Genomic DNA, 21689 nt, shown 5'->3' with positions numbered 1-21689 from the left:
TGTATATTTCTTTATAAGTCTTTTTTCTTTGTGGTTGTATTTACACACAAAGCACATTAGTTTATTACATTTGAAAATCTTCCTCTATTATAAACTTTTCCCAGTGTCACAGATAACATAGTTTTTATAGCTGCATAGTACTCCATTATGAGTATTTCAGACTTAATTGACTCCATTTCCTGCTGTTATTTGTTATTCTTTTCATTTTGATGTTATTAGAACATTGTGAACAGTTTTTTTTGTTTTTGATCTCATTTTTATGTTCCGAAAATTGTTGAGTCAAAGATTCAAAATACAGAGTTCCTTAAATTGAGCTTTCTATTATTCTTTTACCAATTTGATAAACAGAAAGCTGTTTGAGTAACTGAATAACCTACTTATGCATTGTGAATTCATTGACTTTGCCTTACTTTATTGGTATACCTAAGTGTTTTATGTGCAGTATATGGACCTAATTTTCCCCAATTAGTTGACCAATCTCCTTCAAAATTCTTGTGCTTTTAGAATCAACTTTGGAGTAATTTTTCGTCTACAATGTATCACTGAGTTTTCTGAACTATTTACATGGCCTGTCCTGGGGAGGATTGTCTGCCTGTCTGTCCTCAAGTGTTACTCTTGGCTCTGTGTTCAGGGTTCATTCCTGGAGGGGCTCAGGGAACCATATGGGATACCAGGGACCAAACCCCAAGTAGCCACATATAAGGCAAACACCTTAACCCCCGTCCTGTCTCTTGGCCCTCATTTTCCTTTCTATGGTATTGATTCCCACTATTACCATTCCTTGTTTGAGAATCACTAAGCTGAAAATTGAAGAACAGTATAAGTAAGTGAAGCTAGCAGATTTTTTAATTTTTTTTTTATTTTTGGGTTACACCTGGCAATGCACAGGGGTCAGCTGGTTTTGCACTCAGGAATTACTCCTGGTGATGCATGGGGGAACATATGGGGATCAAACCTGGGTCGGCCACATGCAAGGCAAATTCCCTACGAGTTGTGCTATTGCTCCAGCCCCAACTTGTTGTTTACAAAATTCTTGTTGTTTACTTTTTAAGAGATTGCTCTGGTGTTTAAATTATTCATTTTTTTATTGACTCTTAAGAATGGTTTTTTTTTTTTTTTTTTTTTTTTTTTTTTTTGCTTTTTGGGTCACACCCAGCGATGCTCAGGGGTTACTCCTGGCTTTGCACTCAGGAACTACTCCTGGCGGTGCTTGGGGGACCATATGGGATGCCGGGGATCGAACCCGGGTCGGCCGCGTGCAAGGCAAACGCCCTACCCGCTGTGCTATCGCTCCGGCCCCATCTTAAGAATGGTTTTGACCATTTGATATAAGTATTTTAGTAACAGTATGAATATCTTATTATTTCTGATTGATTGCTTTTTAATTTTTTGGTGGAGTTGGGGATGAAAGTCAGGGTCTCACACATATACACAGTGCAAGTTTTCAAACGGATGCACTGTATCTTTGGCCTTATCACAATACTTTCTTTCAAATGGCAGTGAAAATTAGGATTTACCAGATATCTTTTTGGCACTTATAACAAGTATTTAACTTTTCTTCCCTTTTATCTTTTTGGTCATCAGTTACTTATAGAATTATTGCTTTTCTATTAAATTTGTTTTTGTGTATAGTTACAGCACATTTATAACTGTTTTGGTAGTAGTAGAGAAGTATTTTAGGGGGGGCTGGAGTAATAGCACAGCGGGTAGGGCGTTTGCCTTGCACGTGGTCGACCCGGGTTCGATTCCCAGCATCCCATATGGTCCCCTGAGCACCACCAGGAGTAATTCCTGAGTGCAGAGCCAGGAGTAACCCCTGTGCATTGCCAGGTGTGACAACCCCCCCCCAAAAAAAAGCAGAAGTATTTTAGGATTCACATGTTATAAAAAAAAAAAGAAGAAAGGGCTAAATTTAAAACGTGATGTCCATTTAGTAACAGCCTAAAGTTAGTGATAATGAATTTTAGTTGCGACCAGAACCTAACCTCATGTCATTATGTATGCTTTGTGTAAGTATCTTTTCCTTGCTGCCCCCTCCCCGGGCTTAGTATTTATTTGTTTAATGCAGTACCTTCCCCCTCTGCCCAGTTCATTAAGGACTATTGAGGACCCAAGTTACTGCAGGCTTTTTTTGTGGAATAGAGGGTCAGACTTGCCAGTTCCACCAAGATAGTAATTTTAACTGTGAGGGTTGGCATTGGTCTCCATTTCCACCGTGCCACTGCACAGTGTAGGGTCAGCATAAAGACCCATTAAGAGGTAGCAGTGACTTTGTAAATTAGCTACCTTTTCCCCTGCCCATAAGGAAGACTTGCCCAGTTGGAATGATGAGTAATGTAATTTTCCATGGGCCTACCAAGAGGTGCATTTTTTTATTCAAGATAATTAAAATTAATTAAGCTTTCTAGAAGAGAAAGGGAAAGTATGGTTTTTGTTTTTGTTTTCCCTTCTTTTTCTTGACATTCCTATATAGAGTAGTAACATTATAAGTGGGCGGGCTGGAGCATCAGCACAGCAGGTAGGGCATTTGCCTTGCACACGGCCGACCTGGGTTCGATTCCTCCACCCCTTTCAGAGAGCCCAGCAGGCTACCAAGAGTATCTCGCCCACACGGCAGTGCCTGCCTGGCAAGCTCCCCGTGGCGTATTCGATATGCCAAAAACAGTAACAACTACTCTCACAATGTAGACGTTACAACTGGTGCCCGCTCAAGCAAATCGATGAGCAGTGAGATGAGAGTGACAGTGACAGAACTTTATAGGTATTGCAGGAGCAGAAAATCTGGAAATTTTTATATTGACACAAAGCCTGAAGTTTCTTTTTCTAATTAAGCCAAATGTTCAAATGTTAAGTTGAACATTTATAATGTTAATTAAATAATTATGCTCAAATAAAAGAATTAAGTTCAAATAAAATAAATGACTAAGTTCAAATGTTAAGAGTCCCATTATTATTAATCTCATCTGAATTTTTCTGTAATATATCTCACTGAAATGAACATAAGTTTTTGAGTCTTTTGCTCTTTGTCCCCTCATTATTATGTATTGAGGTTGATAACAGATTGTACATTGAATATAAGTGCATTGTTTTTTCTATTTTAAGAAGTTAATTTGAAATGATGAGTATAGAAGAATGGGGAGTCAGGAAGCCATGCTTAAGGATTAGATTTTTTTAAGTTTGAGGCTTTGAAATACCCTAAATGAGTGGTATTTAGGTGGGCTGCTCTGCCGAGGACACAGAACAGGCCTGAGAAATGTGAGAGGTGTACTGTAGGGTATGTAGAGCACTGAGGTAAGTGCTTATGACTTGCTACTGTGTCTCAGTTAAAAAACAGTCACCATTGATGGCAGCTGTAGACTGAAGAGAGAGTTGAATACACATTAGGTGTTTCTTATGTTCATTTAACCTCAGTAGTCGTGTGTGGTAGATATTGTCATCTTTATCATCATCATCATCATCATCATCATCATCATCATCATCATCATCATCATCCCATTGTCGATTTTCTCAAGCAGTCTCAGTAACGTCTCCATTCGTCTTAGCCCTGAGATTTTAGAAGCCTCTCTTTATTCGTCCTTCCCAACGATGCCACATTGCAGGCTCTTTCAGGGTCAGGGGAACGAGATCCATCATTGTTACTGGTTTTGGCATGTGAATATGCCACGGGGAGCTTGCCAGGCTCTCCAGTGCGGGCAGAAAACTCTCAGTAGTTTCCCAGGCTCTCCAAGAGGAAGAACTAGGCTATAAGAGGTCGCGCGGTCGCAAATGTGGCCTCGTGCTTCCAGGAGCTTGGTTTTATAGTCTCTGAATCTTGGCCGTTGATGGGATTACACGGGCAGTCTGTGCGTGTGGCTGCCAAGATACTGGAAAGTGGGGGGTCTGGATGGAGGAGGAGGAGGCCCAGTCCCAATCCGAGCAGGCTGGAGATCTCAGCCCCGGGTCCTGCACACCTGGGTTCCTCTGCCGGTTCCTTCATACGTGAGACTCATCTGAATGTGTGGAGAGGTGCCTCGAGCATGGCTGTGGCTGTGACTGAACCCAGGCACAGCCATTGTCATCTTACTACTGGCAATAAAACCAAGTCCCAGAAAGTTTGAATAATATACCAGTATCCCGCACAAGTCAACAATAAATCATATTCTGGCAAAAGTAGCTGCTGTTCTTTTAGCTCAAGTGCATTCTTCCACGTACTGTTGCTTAGCTTGAAAGTCATAAGGTTCTTAAGACTTGTTATATGAATCATTAAGTTGAATGAAAGCATGCTGTAGCTTTATGTTATTTGATCTGAGGAATTCTGGTACTAGACTTATTTAAATGTAGTTAAAGTGTATAAATTCTAAGGACATATTTTAAGCAAAACATCCTTAAAGTACAGATTGGTGAGAGTAGGGATTAAGCCAAAGAAATGGTAAAAGAAATGTTCTGTCAAAAGTTGTCATTTGTAGGGCTGAAGCAATAGTCCAGGGGAGAGGGCATTTGCCTGGCACGCGGCCGACCCGAGTTCAGTCCTCAGCATCCTGTGTGATCCCCTGAGCACCTCCAGGAGTAATTCTTGAGTGCAGAGCCAGGAGTAACTCCTGAGCATCGTTGAGTGTGACTTGAAAAGCCGAAAAACAAAACAGAAAACTCCAAAGTTGTCATTTGCTATTACATCTTAATTCATTAAAAGAAAAAAAATATATATATATATTGAAACAAAGAAGGGTCTTTGCTTACTGAAATCAAACATAAACTGACTGAAGGCATAGGCAAAGTACCATATTTATTCCTCTGAATGTGTGTGGCCCCTGTTCTCCCCTGGCTTTATTTGGTTAGCATTAGGTTTTTGGGTTTTTGGAGAGGGGCACCCCAGCAGTGCTGAGGGCCTACTCCTGGTTCTGCACAGGGATCACTTCTGGCAGAGCTCAGGCACCGTATGTGGTGCCTGTGGATCGAAACCAGGCCGGCCACATTTAAGGCAAGCACCTTATTCAGTGCACTTTTGTTCCAGCCCCAGCCTTGAGATTTAGAAAAGGCGTGTGCCATAGATTTGGTAACTCCTGAACGTTTTATGTACAACTCTTGTGTGTGAGTGTGTGCACGTACCCATGTGCACTTCTTTGGGGAGAGAGTAACTATGACCGACAGTAGTCACGCTTCGCTACTATAGAAGGCACCTGTATGCCTGTAGCTGTAGGCAGTGGAGAGGGAGTCAAGCAGCGGTAAAAGTGGCGATTGTCTACAGAAGAGCTAGTGGCGTGAAAGGTGGCATGTGTGTTTCCTTAAATGGCTTCCAAGAAAGGTACTTCCTCTTCCATAATGAAAATGAGCTGCAATTTTGTTTTTATTTTTGCATAAAACTAAGGGCTACATATTGGTAATTGAGTAAATGAGTTAGTAAGGCTTGCTTAAATTGAGTATTTACTTTAAAATGAGTAAATTGTATAAAAATTTATATACTCACTTAAAAAAAAATAAAGGCAAACTGAGGTACACTGCGCCACCTATATACAGTATATTTAAAAAGCTGGACTATTGCTTCAGCCCTACAAATGACTAATCCAAAGAATTTGTTCCAGAAGGAAGGGTGTAATAAGTTTTGTGTTTTAGGGAGAGATTAGGTAGCATTGTTGATTAGATAACAATTATATATGTGAATTTAACTTAAATATACAATATATTTTAAAAGAGAAATCTTTATTACTGAAATACAAAATTAAAATAGAAAAATGAGACTTTCCTTACTAATTTTGAAAGTTTTCCACATTCCACAATTGTTTAGGATAGTGGAAATCAGCTTTAATATTAAGATAATTATTTCCGCTTGCTAGTATTAAAAACAGGTATTTTGATTCATGTTCTGTTGTTCTTGGATTTAAGAGGAAGTTTCAATTAAAATTATATTTGCTAAATTATAATCTGTCCAGGTTTATTTGGATTTTTTTTCTTGGCCCAGGATGTATCATGTTATTTCACGTGTGGCTATATTTTAATAGTAAAGTTATACTTTAATATATATTGGAATCTTCCAAAGGAGATATATATTATAAAGGCAAGCTACCTATCTAAAACTTAAATTCATAGTAGTAAATGCTACAACCAGGATAACTTAAAAATGAATTCTTGTAAATTTTGAAATATTTACTGTAGGAGCAACATGAGCAATATGTGTATAGAATAGTAACAGCATAGACATTTGGGGCTGCTGCTTGCTGCTCCACCATCCAGGCGAGGCTTGCCTCCCCTGACACCTGGCCGCGCCTACTCAGAATAGGGGCTGAGCCCCTTCCAGCTAGGTCCTGGCAGCTTCCACAGCTGACCTGCACCATCTAAGGACCCACACCACAGCTCGGAAGTGACAGATGACTCAGCTGCTCACAGTTAAGCTTCCTGTCATGCAGTGAAGATGGCCAAGAAGAACGAGAACAACCTCCAGCCTGATACCTCAGCATGTTCCAGGAGGTCTGACTACAGAGTCACCGCCAGCACTGGGAAACAAATGGGGGAAACATGTAGAAACCCACCAAGTTCAATGAGCGAAAGCATGATCTCCAGGGACACAAACAATACCAACCAGAAATAAATCCTCCGACTGTGACTTTAGAGACACCATTAAGAGGATGTTTACCAACTCAAAGAAATGTTGGCACAGGTAGTGAGCAAAGCACAAGTGTAAAAGTGGAGCACAAGAAAGTGTAAAAGTGGAAATGAAAAAACTACTGCAGTCAGAAATGAAGAACGTGGGAGATAGTATAAAAAGAACAAACCTCAGCATAAGTTCTGAAACTAAACAGAATTTCTGAACAGCAAAATATCAGCAACTGAGCAAATGGTTAAGTAGCTCCAAGATGAGAAGAAGGAAACTTCTCGGAAATAGCAGAAGGTAGAAAATAGTCTGAGAGAAAAATGAACAGTGCCAGAGAATTATGGGATAAATGTCAAGAGGAGCAGTATACGAATCACCAGTGCCTCTGAAGAGTAAGAATGCAAATTTGATGAAAAAAGAATAAAGAAGTTATTGGTAAGAATTTCCCAGACATGAGAATTATAGGCACCAAGCTTAAGAGGACCAAATGGCCCTAATGAAAATGGTCTCAACTAGGAAGACTCCAAGACACATTATGCTCAAAATGACAAGATCCAAAAATAGGGACAGAATATTGAAAGTAGCAAGATTAAAAAAGGAACTTGCTGGGGCTGGAGCAATAGCACAGTGGGTAGGGTGTTTGCCTTGATTATGGCTGACCCAGGTTCGATTCCCAGCATCCCATATGGTCCCCTGAGCACTGCCAGGGGTAATTCCTGAGTATAGAGCCAGGTGTGACCCAAAAAGCAAAAAAAAAAAGGAACTTTCCATACAAAGTTATATAACAGGAAAGCCCCTGTTTTATATATATATATATATATATATATATATATATATATATATATATATATATATATACCAGATCTATCAAATGAGGTTCTACAAGCCAGGAGAGAATGAAAGATAGCATTCAAAAATTCAACAAAATGAACATCTCACCAAGAATATCCAACTAGATTATCACTCATATTTGAAGGAGGCCCAAGAGGTCCCCACGGAAATAGAACCAGTTACAAAAACTCCAAGATACATTATACTCAAAATGACAACATCCAGAGATAGAGATTGAATATCGAAAAAAAAGTCCAAAAAAGGAACTTACATACAGAGGAAAGTCCATAAGACGTACAGCAGCTCTAGCAAATGAGACTACAAGCCAGAAGACCATGGCAGGATCTGGTGCAAAAACCCAATAGAATGAAAATGAACACCTCGCACCGAATACTCTGTCCAGCTCAGTCGTTTTTCAGACCTGAGTGCGCGTGTTAAGCTTCATTGACAGGCAGCAGCTTAAGGTGTTCATAGCCTTAAAACCAGTTTTGCAAGAAGTGTTAAGTTTGTCCTATGTCTGCCAAGGGGTAAGCTAGTAGGTGGGAGGGAACCTGGGGACTTTGGTGGTGGGATTGGTGTTGGAAAATTGTGTGCCTGAGACAACTGTATAATAAACAACTTAATCAGTTTTAAAAAGAAAAAAAAAAGACATTTGAAATAGTCATCATGCTATTTTCTTCAGCATTACCTTAGGGCCAGATGGAGAGTACAGTGGGAGGGCCTGTGCCTTGCACGCTGCCCACTGGTTGCCCCATGCACAGACCTGGCAGCAAGGCCCGGGTGTGGTCTCCAGATAAGTGACCCCCACCCGACAAAAAAGCACCCAAAATACTTAATCCAAATGTAACCAAGTCAGTACAATCCTAGATACTGTTTTGCTCTTTTGTTTGTGATAAGGAAACTAAACTTTCTCGATACCTTTTCTGTTCCTCTTCTTACTCTACAAAGCAACTTTTTTCTTTGCTCCTTCTACTGTGTATCACTGTCACTGTCATCCCCTTGCTCATTGATTTGCTCGAGTAGGCACCAGTAACGTCTCCAGGAGTAATTCCTGAGTGCAAAAGCCAGGAGTAACCCCTGAGCATCGCCGGGTGTGACTCAAAAAGCAAAAAAAAAAACCTATATATATATATATATATATGTGTGTGTATATATATATATTTACTGTTTGTATAAGCAAAGGTGGCCTTCCACCTCTTAGTCTTTTTCAGATATACTTGCCATCTGCTGTTTTGTGTGGTGGGTCAGAAGGAGTCTTTCTCTGGTGCTGGGACTTCTTTGGGGGAACTGGGAGATTCGAGCAGCTGGAGTGGTCGGAGCCGTTAGCCGGACTCAGACATCAGGCAGCACAGGGAGATTCGCCGCGGGAGTCCAGCCGCCCATTCCAGTAGCAGCGACACAGATAGCTGCCGGGTGGGGACTCAAGGCTAACACGCTATATTTCCACTTCTTGTACCAACTAAAATATTAATAATGTGGCCAGTACACTCAATATCTTGTCTCCTTTGCTACAGCAAAACTTGGGGAAAGTCTCTTGGAACTTTTAGACCCACTTGAGGATCTTTAATTTCTTTGATTCTGGTTCAGGCACGGAGGACTCAGTTGGAGGCTTTGTAGTTCCTGTATGGAGGGCCAGCGGCCTGAGACAGAATCCTGGATCTTAGAATGAGGTTTATAATTGAAAAATAGGTGAATAAGCCAACTGTAAGGCCAGCAAGATGTTTTCTGCTTTGCACAAACCCCCAGGAGGTATATTATCTTTGGACTCTTCTAAACCCAGGTGGGAACAAGGAACTGTCCGCTTTAAAGGAGAGAGGATGTGCCGGATGCCTCCCAGGCACGGCTAGACCAGTTACCCCAATCAGGTGACTGCTGTCAAAGTTGGAGGTTTAGGGGCAAAATGCCTGCCTTGGATGGAGTTTCCTCGAAATGGGGTTGGAACAGCTGGAGAAATGGTTCACAGCTCAGACAAAGTGGTGGTCGTGTCATTGCTGAAGCAGCTGAATGGTCTGAGTCAACTAGTTAGCTATCAGGACAACCCTCCGAACAAAGGGGCAGATCTACAGGAGGCCTCGGACACAGAGGTGCTGCATTCCACAAAGCCTTTGTAGCAGGAACGCAGCCCTGCACATCCTAAACTCCCCTCTCATCCCTCATCCTCAAGATTGCAAATGAGACTCTGGGGAGGCAGTGAGTCACAGATCACAGCGTTTCGGTCATTCCATTCCATTGACAGGAGTCTTCCTCAAAAGAGTTTCAGAAGTTCAGCATTCTCACTTCAAACTAGAAAATTTTGACCCCAAAGAAGGGGCAAAGTCAGGGCTTAAGTTTGAGCGTCAGCCATCTGACTCTGTGAAGGAGTCATTCACTGGTGCCAGAAAGAACAGCAATAAGGAGTTGATCATCAGACTGTGCGGTGAGAGAGCGGCACCTTCCAGGGTCACTGGAGTGGGAATCGCCTCCAGGAAGTAATTCTGACATGAACCTAATCCTGGGTGCCTGGACCGTAGCTCTTTTTTTTTTTTTTGGCTTTTGTGTCACACCAGGCGATGCTCAGGGGTTCCTCCTGGCTCTGCACTCAGGAATCACTCCTTGTGGTGCTCAGGTCACCATATGGGATGCTGGGAATCAAACCTGGGTTGGCCGCATGCAAGGCAAACGCCCTACCTGCTGTGCTGTCGCTCCAGCCCCTGAACCATAGCTCTTAGGGTCAGTCTGCTCAGCTTCTTCTCCAGCCCCAACTTAGCTCCATGGAGCTTGCTAGATGCTGCAGCGTCTCTGTTGTGGGCTGAGACCTCAGCCTGGAGCAGCTGAGAGTACTAAGGGACAGCTGTTAGGGCAGGTCTAGGTCTCTAGGACAGAGGGCACACTGTTGTCCTGGGATAACTTCATTAAGTGAGTGAGCTCAGCAAACTACCATTCTGAGTGTGACTGCACAAAATTTGGATCCCTGATGTAATGACTACCTGGAGGATCTCCGGAAATATGCATGCCTCATGGACTTTGTGAGCTGGAGTCGGCAAGTGTCGGCTGCTGAAGCAGCCATCCTTGGTGCCTTCCTACACCAGAAAGGGCCATTACCTGTTCTGGGCAAAATAGCAAGATGGTGATAAACTGCTCATCTACTTGACGCCAAGGAGTGTGTGTAGATGTTCCCATTAACCACAGTCATCCATCTACTCTCTGCTCACTTAAAACACACCTAAGAGGGGCCTGGAGCGATAGCACAGCGGGTAGGGCGTTTGCCTTGCACACGGCCGACCCGGGTTCGAATCCCAGCATCCCATATGGTCCCCTGAGCACCGCCAGGGGTGATTCCTGAGTGCATGAGCCAGGAGTGACTCCTGTGCATCGCCAGGTGTGACCCAAAAAGCAAAAAAAAATTAATTAATTAATTAATTAAACACACCTAAGAGGCTATAGCGATGGCACAGCGGGAAAGGCGTTTGCCTTGAACGCTGCCGACCCGGGTTCTATGCCCACTGTCAGGAGTAATTCTTGAGTGCAGAGCCAAGAGTAACCCCTGTGCATTGCCAGGTGTGACCCGAAAAGCAAAAAAAAACCACCTGAGAACCTGTTATGCTTTTCCCCTGAATCCTGGTATGAGATATTGGGACCCTACTACAGGATAGTTAATCCACTGAAACAGAGGAAATACTTGAAATTGGTTCATTGTGCTCTCTAGCAGCTGATCTTGATCGATTTCTGTCGTTGCTTAAGCTAATGTCAGAACTGGAAACGGAACCAGGGTTGGGGCTGGAGTTAGAACCACTAAACAGCAGAGTTTAGTGAGGCAGGTATGAAACTGGGGCGACACTAGGCATGGTATCCCAGAGTGCTAAAGCCAAGCCCGAGACCAGAACTGAAGATGACATCTATCATAGACCCGTTCCCAGGGAACCCCAGAGGACAGCTGTTCTAAGGTACTTGAGATGCAAATGAAGTGAGTCTCCGTACATGTAGCTGTTTCCTGGCCAGTGTTTCGGGGCCATGAACAGTAAGTATCATTCATTATGAAGCCTTCCTGAGAAGTGACTAATAAACTTTGTGTTGACCAAGGATGTTGTGTGTGTAGGGGAAAGCCAATAGATTTTGTTGTTCTTGTTGTTGTTTGTAAGTTAAAAAAATAAAAATCCTGTCTATTAGCATACCAAACCATCTTGTGTTTGTTAACATTAGGACTTAGTAGTTCGTAATTTATTTTTTACAACACCCAGTGAAGGGACTCAGGAATCAGGGACTATTCCTGACTTTGCTCAGAAATGACCCTTTGGCATATATCATGCTGAGGATCAAGTAGGGGTTGGTCACATGCAAGGCAAGTGCCTTATCGCCTATATTTTCTTGTCGCTTGCCTCTCATCTCAGTATTTCTTAATCAGAGAATAATATATTCCATAGAGTAAGCTTCTTCTTTAGTAAATGTATTGTTGAAAGCTCTTTTTTCTCCTTTTCAATCTCCATGGCATGATGATAGGTGCTTATAAGTGAGTGGATATTGAAAATAAAAACAAATTTATTTAAACTGTAGCTTAAGCAGAGAGCTCTATGAGAAAGGAAGCTTCGATACTTCATGCTAGAAGTGTTGTTAGAACTCATGTCTATTTATGGATATTTGTTTTCTGTCCAGCCATTAGAGACCCAGTTGGGTCACATTTATCAGATTAAATTTGTAAATACCATTTTCTTTCTACTGGAGTTACATATTTATAGGTATTATTCCATATTTTCCCTCCCATTTTTTTCTTGGATATTTGTATCTGTAATGTAGAGTTTGATTCTGGTATTTTTACAGCCCACTTTGGAAATAAAGCAATTTCTAGTTTTTGTTTCTTTTGGGGTGGGGGAGAGCCTGGCAAGCTCCCCGTGGCATATTCATATGCCAGAACCAGTAACAATGATGGGTCTCATTCCCCTGACCCTGAAAGAGCCTCCAATGCACTGTTGGGAAGGACGAGTAAAGAGAGGCTTCTAAATTCTCAGGGCAAGGACGAATGGAGACGTTACTGAGACCTCTGGAGAAAATTGACAATCAACGGGATGATGATGATGATGGTGATGGTGATGATTGGGGGAGGGGCAGTGATTGTGCCACATCTGGTGATAATCAGGGGTACTCTTGGCTCTGCAGTCAGGAATTAAATTTGGTGGTGCACAGGGCACCATATGGGATGCCAGGGATCGAGTCTGAGTTGGCTGTATGCAAAAGCAAGTGCCCTACCTACTATACTATCTCTCCATCTTCAGGATAGGAATTCTGCTGGTTTTTAATCCTGAAATAGCCTTATTATTTATTCTGATTGTAGTATTTTCACATATTCCCTTTGAATTTAGCAAGACTGAATTCATTCCTTTTGAAAACTATTATTTAGCACTCTTTAATGGTGATGGATAGAGAAGCAACATCAAGACACTGACATACCTTTGTAACAGCTTACATTTATTTAGTTGTTTCTACTGCCTCTCAGGTTGAGGTCCCCAATCTCAAATTACAAGAATAGTGCAAGTTTGCAGAAGAAGGTAGCGTAGGTAGCACCAGGAATGTTTGTGTAATGGGACCACAATTGCATGTACTAAATTTGATGTAAATATTTTGGAATTCTGAGGTTTGTTGAAGGCTTGCAACTTTAGGGGAAGACCTGGAGAGTTCATTTTGCTTAATTCGGTTCCTCAAGAGTAACTTCAGCCTCTTCCCTCACACTGGCAGGGAGTTAATCACATTTTCTGGCATATTTACGCACAGCTTAAGTGAATTAGTCCGGGCAAGAAAGCAGAATGGATCTCTACTTTCTAGTTATTGGGGTTTTGTTGTTGTTGTTGTTGTTGCTTTTTGGGTCACACCCGGTGATGCTCAGGGCTGACTCCTGTCTTTGCACTCAGGAATTACTCCTGGCGGTACTCGGGGTACAATATGGGATGCTGGGAATCGAACCCAGGTCGGCTGCTTGCAAGGCAAGCCCCCTACCCGCTGTACTATCGCTCCAGCCCCTCTAGTTATTGTTCTTGATGGTGTAAGGCGAAGAGGAAAAGACACAGTGGCTATTACTGCACCTGCCCCCATAGCTATAGACCTCTTTGGCCAAAGTGATGTCCTCCCGTTTTACCATTTCTCCTAAAAATAAGGTATTAAAGGCCATGACATTAAATTATAAAACAAATGCACAAGGGGGCTGGCGGGGGGGATGATATTATATCCAGGAAAAGATTTAGAAAAGACTAGAGAAGATCTTAAAATTATATCTGGCGGGGGGGATGATATTATATCCAGGAAAAGATTTAGAAAAGACTAGAGAAGATCTTAAAATTATATCTGAGGGCTAGAGTGACAGTATAACGGGTAAGACACTTCCCTTGAACTTTGCCTTGAGGTTTGATCCCTAGTACCCCATATATTCCAGATAGATAAATAGATAGATAGAGTGAGCCAGAGACCCAGAAGAAGAAAGCTGTAGAAAATATTAGAAGTAGAGTATCATGCTAAGTGAAATGAGTCAGAAAGAAAGGGACAGATTTAGAAGGACCGCACTCATTTGTGGAGTATAAAATAACATCACATGAGACTGGCACCCAAGGACAGTAGATACTAGGGCCAGGGGGATTGCCCCATAGCTGGAAGCCTGCTTCATGAGCAGAGGGGAGAAGGCAGATGGAATAGAGAAGGGATCACTAAGAAAATGATGGCTAGATAGCTTGGAAGCTGGCCTCACACGCTGGGGGAAAGTCATCCCAGATAGAGAGGGGAACACCAAGTAATATGTGATTGGAGATCCTGTGCAGGAAGGGAGATGCGTGCTGAAAGTAGACTAGAGACTGAACAGGATGACCACTCAATACCCCTATTTGGAACCACAACACCCAAAAGGAAAGAGAGATATCAAATTGAAATGCCCCGATACAGAGGCGGGGTGGGGTGGGGGGATACTGGGTTCATGGGTGGTGGAGAATGGACACTGATGGAGGGATGGGATCTTAAACATTGCATGAGGGAAAAACAAGCACAAAAATGTGTGAGTCTGTAACTGTGCCCTCACTGTTACTCACTAATTAAAAAATAAATTAATTTAAAAAAAAAAAGAAAAGAAAATGATGGCTAGAGGAACCAGTCAGGATGGGAGATGCGTGCCCAAAGTAGATAATGGACCAAACATGATGACCTATCAGTGTCTGTGCTGCAAGTCATGATGCCCAAAAGTAGAGAGTATGGGGAATATTGTCTGCCATAGAGGAGGAGGCATGGGAAAGCAGGGGTATACCCGGGATATTGGTGGTGGGGAATGTGCACTGGTGGAGGGATGGGTGTTTGATCATTGTGAGCTTTTAACCCAAACGTGAAAGCTTGTAACTATCTCACGGTGATTCAATAAAATTAAAAAAAAAAAGTAATGGCTGACATTTTCCTAGTTTGGTAAGAGTAAACATCCAAGAACTCAGTGAACTGATAGATTAAAAAAGAACTTTACTAAACCATACTCAGATGTTGAAAAGCAAAATTCAGAGAGAAAATTAAAAATAGCAGAAGAAGCCAGTTACCATGTACGAATCATCCTCAAGATACAGAGCAGGTTTCTCCTTAGATATTCAGCCACTGCCCTTGATCTTAGCAGAGAAGCTGAGGAATAGTTACTATCTTGTTAGAATGTTGGAGACCAGGGGCCAGAGAGATAGTACAGTGGGTAAGGTCCTTGTCTTGCACATGGCTGACCTGAGTTTGATATCTGGCATCACATTACTTCTGAGCTAGGCCAGGTGTGGCCAAACAGGAACCAAAAAAAAAAAAAAATGCTGGAGACCAAAAGACAGTGTCATAGGAAATTAATGACCAAGGGTATCTGGCAACATGGTCTTTTCAAGAAGGAAGCCCCCCTCCCGCCACAATACTAGCGGAGGAAGTTTGTCATCCTGAGTCCTGCCTGCCAGAAATGCGCAAGGGACCTCTACAGGCTGAAATTAAAGGATTCTAGACAGTCAGTGGAAATTATATGGAAGAAAAAGAATTCAACTTTTTTCCCCCTTGGGACTGGAATGGTAGTACAGCAGGTAAGGCCCTTGCCTTGCAAGTTGCCAACCTAAGTTCAGTCCCTGACACCCCAAACGGTCCTGCAAGCACCGCCAGGAGTGATACCTGAACCTGAAGCATGGCCCCAAAACTAAAAATAAAAAAATTTCTTGTAATGAGCTACAGATCAGATTGGATCTGTAGCATAACAAATATCTTCTGTGTCCACAGGGTATGGAGAAATCATTAACAGAAGAAAATCTGGAGAATTAGGAAAGTTTGGAGATTATACACTTTCATGCAATCAAAAAAAAAAATGGATCAAAAAAGAAATCACAAAAAAAATTAGAAAATTCTTAGACTGGTGAAATAAAACGCAGTATAACAAAACTTTTAAGAAACAGCAAGTGTGATACTGAGGGGAAAGTTTATAGCTATAAGTATATTCATTAAAAATTATAAATAGCTGAGCATGGCTAGATTTGACCTCTAAAACAGCAAAAGAAAGTAAAACTAGCAAACAGAAATAAAGTGTTAAGGTTAGAGACAAAAATTAGTGAAACAAAATTGGTTCTTTGAATGAGTTAACAAAATTGACAAATGTTTAGTACAATGGACTACACAAAAGTTTAAAAATATTCAGTGTACTAAGACAAATGAAAGTGTGAATATCACTACCAATTATGTAGAAATACAAAGGTTAGTAAGAGAGTGCTCTGACAATTGTATACCAACAGATTGGGTAATCTAGGTGGAATGTATGAATTCCTATAAACATAAAACCTGAATAAGGAAGGAAAAAGTAAGTAATAAGGTAGAAATAGTAGGCAATTGTATCAGTAATCAAATGTCCCAAAAGAAATACTATGAGTTTCATGAATTCTATGAAACATGTGAAAAAAGAAACAATACCTGTCATTCTCAAGCTTTTCAAAAAAAAAAAAAGAGGTGGGAAGAATTCTTAATTCATTCTATGAGATCAGCGTACAAAGCCAGACAAAAATATCAGCAGAATAAAAAAAAAAACAGGCCCTTTATCCCATTGATATCCTCAACAAACTGCCCGGAAGTAGAATTCAGCAGCACATCCCAACCAAGAATCAATTTATCCCTGAACTTCAAGGTTGGTCTAATCAATAAAGCTAAATCAGTGTCATTTGCCAGATCAACAGAAGGTAGGATAAAAATCACATCTCAATGATGCAGAAAAGCATTTGACAAAAGTTGGCGCCTTTTATGATTAAAAATAAGGCAATGTGGGGCCGGAGCGATAGCACAGCGGGTAGGGCGTTTGCCTTGCACGCGGCCGACCCGGGTTCGATCCCCGGCATCCCATATGGTCCCCCAAGCACCGCCAGGAGTAGTTCCTGAGTGCAAAGCCAGGAGTAACCCCTGAGCATCGCTGGGTGTGACCCAAAAAGCAAAAAAAAAAAAAAAAAAAAAATAAGGCAATGTAAGAAAGGAAAAAGACTTTATAAATATTATGTAAAAAACCGACAGTAATCATACTCAGTAATGAAAGAGTGAAAACTTTTGCTTTAAGAGGAGAAACTGCTTTCACTGTTACTGTTCAAGAGAGTACTAGATGGGCTAGCCATGGAACTTAACAGAAAAGACTTTTAATTTGGAAAAGAGTAAAAGTCATCTCTGTGTAGATGATATGATATTTTGGAAGTAAAATCTGAAGATTCCATAAAGACAACCTATTGTAACTTGAATTGGTTATAGAAATTGGTATAGAAATTGATTCAGCACAGTGGCAGAAGACAAAGTGTTGTAAAACATATTTTTAAAAGAATGAGATGGGGCCTTACCTAACACAATAGACAAAACCATTCAGAATGGAATCAACTGCCTAAATGTGAAAACTTAAAATAATAAAACCCCTAAAAGTAAACATAGGACAGAATTTTAAGACAATTGATTTGACCCAGAATATAAAAGGAACTTGAAAAACTCAACAAAAATGGAACCACCTGATTCAGAAATGACAAAAGAGTAGAATAGGTACTAGATACTTTTTTGTATGTAAATATGTATAATCAATAAGCATATGAAATGCTAATCAGTATCAGTCGTTAGGGAAACAAATGTGAACTACCATCTCACAAATACTAGAGTGACTATTGCAATAAGTGGGAATGTAAAATGATAAAACTACTATAGAAAAGAGTATGGCATTACTTGGAAAATTAAAAATCAAGCTACATTATGGGTCTGTCAACTCCACTTTCAAACATATATCTAAAAAGAGGAAGGGACATTTGTGTATCCCATTTTATAGCAGTATCATTAACCATAGCTAAAATATAGAAGCAACCCATGTGTCTATAGTGAGACAAACTTTGAGGACATATTTGTTTTTGAAATCAGCTGGCACAGAAAGACAAATACAATAACTCAAAGGGCTGAGTGAGGGCTGGGTTCAGATTATGGTGGGAGTAGCCCCTGAGCGCTGCTGGGTGTTCCTCCCCCCACCACCCTGTAAAACAAAAACAGAAGCCTAGTACAGAATACATTATAGAGGTACTTAGATTAGTCAAAATCATAATGACAAAGTACAGTAGTAGATGGTGAGGGGAAGCGAAATGGAGAGCGGCTGTAGTTCCTCTTTCATGAGATGAGGAGTTAAAGGAATGGGTCAGGCGTTTGCCTTGCATGCGGCTGACCCGGGTTCGACTCCTTCATCCCTCTCAGAGAGCCCAGTAAGCTACCGAGGGTATCTTGCCCACACGACAGAGCCTGGCAAGCTCCCCATGGCGTATTCGATATGCCCAAAATAGTAACAACAAGTCTCACATTAGAGATGTTACTGGTACCCGCTTGAGCAAATAGCTGAAATTCCACAGTAGAGGAATGTACCACAAAATTGTGCACTTAAAAATGATAAGCATAATAAATTTGTGGTAATATATGTCCCCTCGTCTTTCAGTATTGGAAGTTTATCTCAAGTTATTTGTATTATGATCATACCAAACTGTAGCACTGTAGTCTCATTGTTCATCAATTTGCTCAAGCGGGCACCAGTAAAAATATACCAAACAACTTTCTAAAACATTGTTTTATAATTTCCATTGGTCTCTGTCTCTGATGTCTCACCTTTTTATCCATAACCACTGTTGTTTCTAAAATCATCCTAGAAGCATACAGGTCTCCTAGCACTATTTGCATCCTTTAGACCTGTGAAATACTTGCTACTCCTCCCTTGTTTTCTTTCCTCATTTTCCTTTCTTCCTCCCAGTGTGTGAATCTTTAAAAATGCTGCTCAAATTTGAATTGGCTAAGAAAACATTCCCTGTTATTCTATTCCTTGATGATTTTCTTTTCTTTTCTTTTTTTTTTTTTTTTTTTTGCTTTTTGGGTCACACCCGGCGATGCTCAGAGGTTACTCCTGGCTCTGCATTCAGGAATTACCCCTGGTGGTGCTCAGGGGACCATATGGGATGCTGGGAATTGAACCTGGGTCAGCCGAGTGCAAGGCAAACGCCCTACCCGCTGTGCTATCGTGCCAGCCCCAGATGATTCTCTTTTCTTTTAGAAAGACCTGGGGCATTGAATATGTAAACAGTTTGTTTAATAGGTGACATTGAGGCTTGTTAGTGTGCATCTGTCTGCTTTCTTCTCAAATTGTTAAGTTTAGTCTCAAATTATTAAGTTTAGTGGACCTAGAAAGCTTATCTTTTTTTTTTTTTTTTTTTGGCTGGGGCATCATGTGCCATGATAATGGCAGAGATGGCTGTATGCAAGAAAAGTATCTTAAACTTCCCTCCTGTCTCCTAGGGGATCTTAATTAAGGTTATTTCTATTATCCGCTCCCCGTAGTAACACTGGATTGATTGATGTTTTGCAGATAACAGTAAGTAAAAGTGTAAGGGTATTTGGCTGGATACAAGAAGATGTACTTGCTCTTCAGATTGAGTTCTGGCTATTGTTAAAATTTTCTAGAGGAAGTAAATGTAGTATATGCAGGTTAACTCTTAAGGTTCTTTGCTATGGTTGTGCACAATAAAACAGTTTTGAGCAATTTGGAATCTTGATTTTTTTGTGTGCTATAATACTCTAACAAGTAATTAGTACCTGGGTTCTATTCTTTATATATTTGTTAGTCATATGTTATATTTAAGTTATATAAATGATTTGGTAGGTTAATCTTGTATAATGTTTGTATCAGATTTTGTTTCTAATTCAGATTAGTTGGACTTGAAGTTATAATTCTGTTACTTCACTCTACTGCATTTTCTCTATATGGAAGTCAAGTTTGAATGTTCTCTTAAGCATCAGTAGATTACATAAAAGCTTATTTCTGTTAAATATGTGTGTGTATATTTATACACATGTATATGCCTTCTTTGGGATTATGAAAAGACATTTCATTGTTATTAACAGCTGATAGAGAACATTTTAATGACTTCTGTACCCATCTTTCAGACCTAGAAAAACATGGTGGGTATTATTTCAGAAATTTAAATGGGAGTGTTTTTCACCTAGAGAAAGCTAAACTTTTGTCCTATTAGAGTAGAATTAAACTTTTGTCCTATTAAGTTAGAGTAGTATCTATTTTAATTAATTTCAAGTAGTATATTTTCTTCAAAAGACATTATTTCACCCTGTCCTCACTTTTTCTTTTTTGGTGGTGCTGGGCACCAAACCTAGGACCTCATACATCAGAGGTATACACTGTGGCACCGAGCTACAGCCTAGCCTCTTCACCCAATGTATTGGAGAATCTAATGGGAATGAAAGTGTCTCAAAGCTAGGAATTATATTTATTTGTGTCTTCAGAATCTAACCTAATGTTATAATGCTTCAAGAAATTTAAAATGATAAAAATATATTTTTGTGACTTCTGGGGAATTTGTTTTCATTGTGGGAGGGAATGGCTTTACTCTGATTTTATTCGATTTTTTTTTTGTTTTGTTTTTTTGTTTTTTACAGCCCCATTGATAAACCTTCAGATTCTCTCAGTATAGGGAATGGTGATAATTCCCAGCAGGTAAGATTTTGATACCTTATCACTTTATCTGCCATCTACCCCCTCCCGAGGTAATTTATGCTAGTGAATTTTATAGATTGTGAAAAAGATTTTAAATGCTGGAAATTTGAAAAAAAAATTTTAGGGGTGGGGAATAGTTTGAGCAGTAAAATTCATACCTAGTATGTGCGAGGCCCTGAGTTTGATCCCCTACATCAGATCCACACCCCATCCCCCAACATTGTAGGGTGTGTTCTGGGCAGCTCCCTGACCACCACGGGATTCTGCACCGTGCGTGTGCCCCTATTTTCATTCTCCCACCAAAAACTTGAAATTTGAAAAAGATAAACTGAAAAAGAAAATGATCTCTTGGTGGACATCTTTTTTAAATGTATTACATATAACTAGCTTTCTTTTTCTCCAACAAATACAGAACATAGATTTAGCCCACTCATGATAGTTCAAATATAATTATAACCATATGTTATTGTACTAAGTTGCAGTACATCAGTCTCCCCAGAGTGTGCTGATACTGATCTTTTTGATCCTATACAAAATGATTGCAGAAAAGCGTGCCTTCTGTTCTTGATGTTAAGAATTACTTTTCTGCTTGTCACTTGCTATCTCATTTTCTATTTCTCTCAGTATTATTAACCCCTTTTTCCCCTTTCCCAGTGACTATAGACTTTAAAATAATAAAGCATTGTTAATTTGAAAGTTGCAAGCATAATGATAATGCAGTGAGCTTCTGGTCTTCAGTGCCTGCTTTATATCATCTTGTTTATTGCTTGTTTTTTCACTGCTTAAATTTCTGTACATCTTTTACATTGCTTTAAAAAAATGTAGTTCTGGTGTCTTCCATAAAATGTCTAGTTCCCCACAGTGTTTGTAAGAAACCTAAAGATCTGTAATACAGTGCTTTCCTTAACTTTGCTCACAAATTCCAGAAAAGAATTTTAAAATTATATTTTTGCATATTTTATTAAGATTGAAGATTTTTAGTAAGTTAAAATAGTTGTAAGATATACTTTTTAGCAGAGTGTACCTATTGCGTTTAAAAGTAAATGCATAATATTTTTAATTAGTAAAAATTTAAATATCAAAATGTTTTGTTATTTCATCAGTCATTTTTTAAAAATTTCCACAAACTCTTTAAGAGTCAGAAATTTTACATCATTCTTTTTTCACTTTTAGTTTGCTTTTCTATTTCCACCACCATTGCAGAATTTTTTCTTGTTGCAATATAGTTTATGCTTGACAGGCATATATACTTCTCTCAAATGAAAAGGCATAAATTTTGAATCAAAACCAAATATTTTACTGATA

The 21689-nt window shown here is 40.2% G+C and overlaps 1 protein-coding gene across 8 annotated transcripts in view; it reads left to right on the top strand.

Moving 5' to 3' along the window:
• CNOT4 (CCR4-NOT transcription complex subunit 4) overlaps positions 1–21689 on the top strand; it is a 146059-nt gene that overhangs the window by 89129 nt on the left and 35241 nt on the right. For all 8 annotated transcript variants that reach the window (XM_004608243.2, XM_004608241.2, XM_004608242.2 and 5 more), the window contains one exon: positions 20327–20384. In XM_004608243.2, coding sequence (XP_004608300.1) covers positions 20327–20384 — 58 coding nt within the window. The remainder of the gene's footprint in view (positions 1–20326; positions 20385–21689) is intronic.

This window comes from Sorex araneus, chromosome 1 (assembly GCF_027595985.1).
Source record: "Sorex araneus isolate mSorAra2 chromosome 1, mSorAra2.pri, whole genome shotgun sequence".
NCBI lineage: Eukaryota > Metazoa > Chordata > Mammalia > Eulipotyphla > Soricidae > Sorex > Sorex araneus.
The sequence above is the reverse complement of the archived record's forward strand: the minus strand, read 5'-3'. Positions and strand labels throughout refer to the sequence as shown.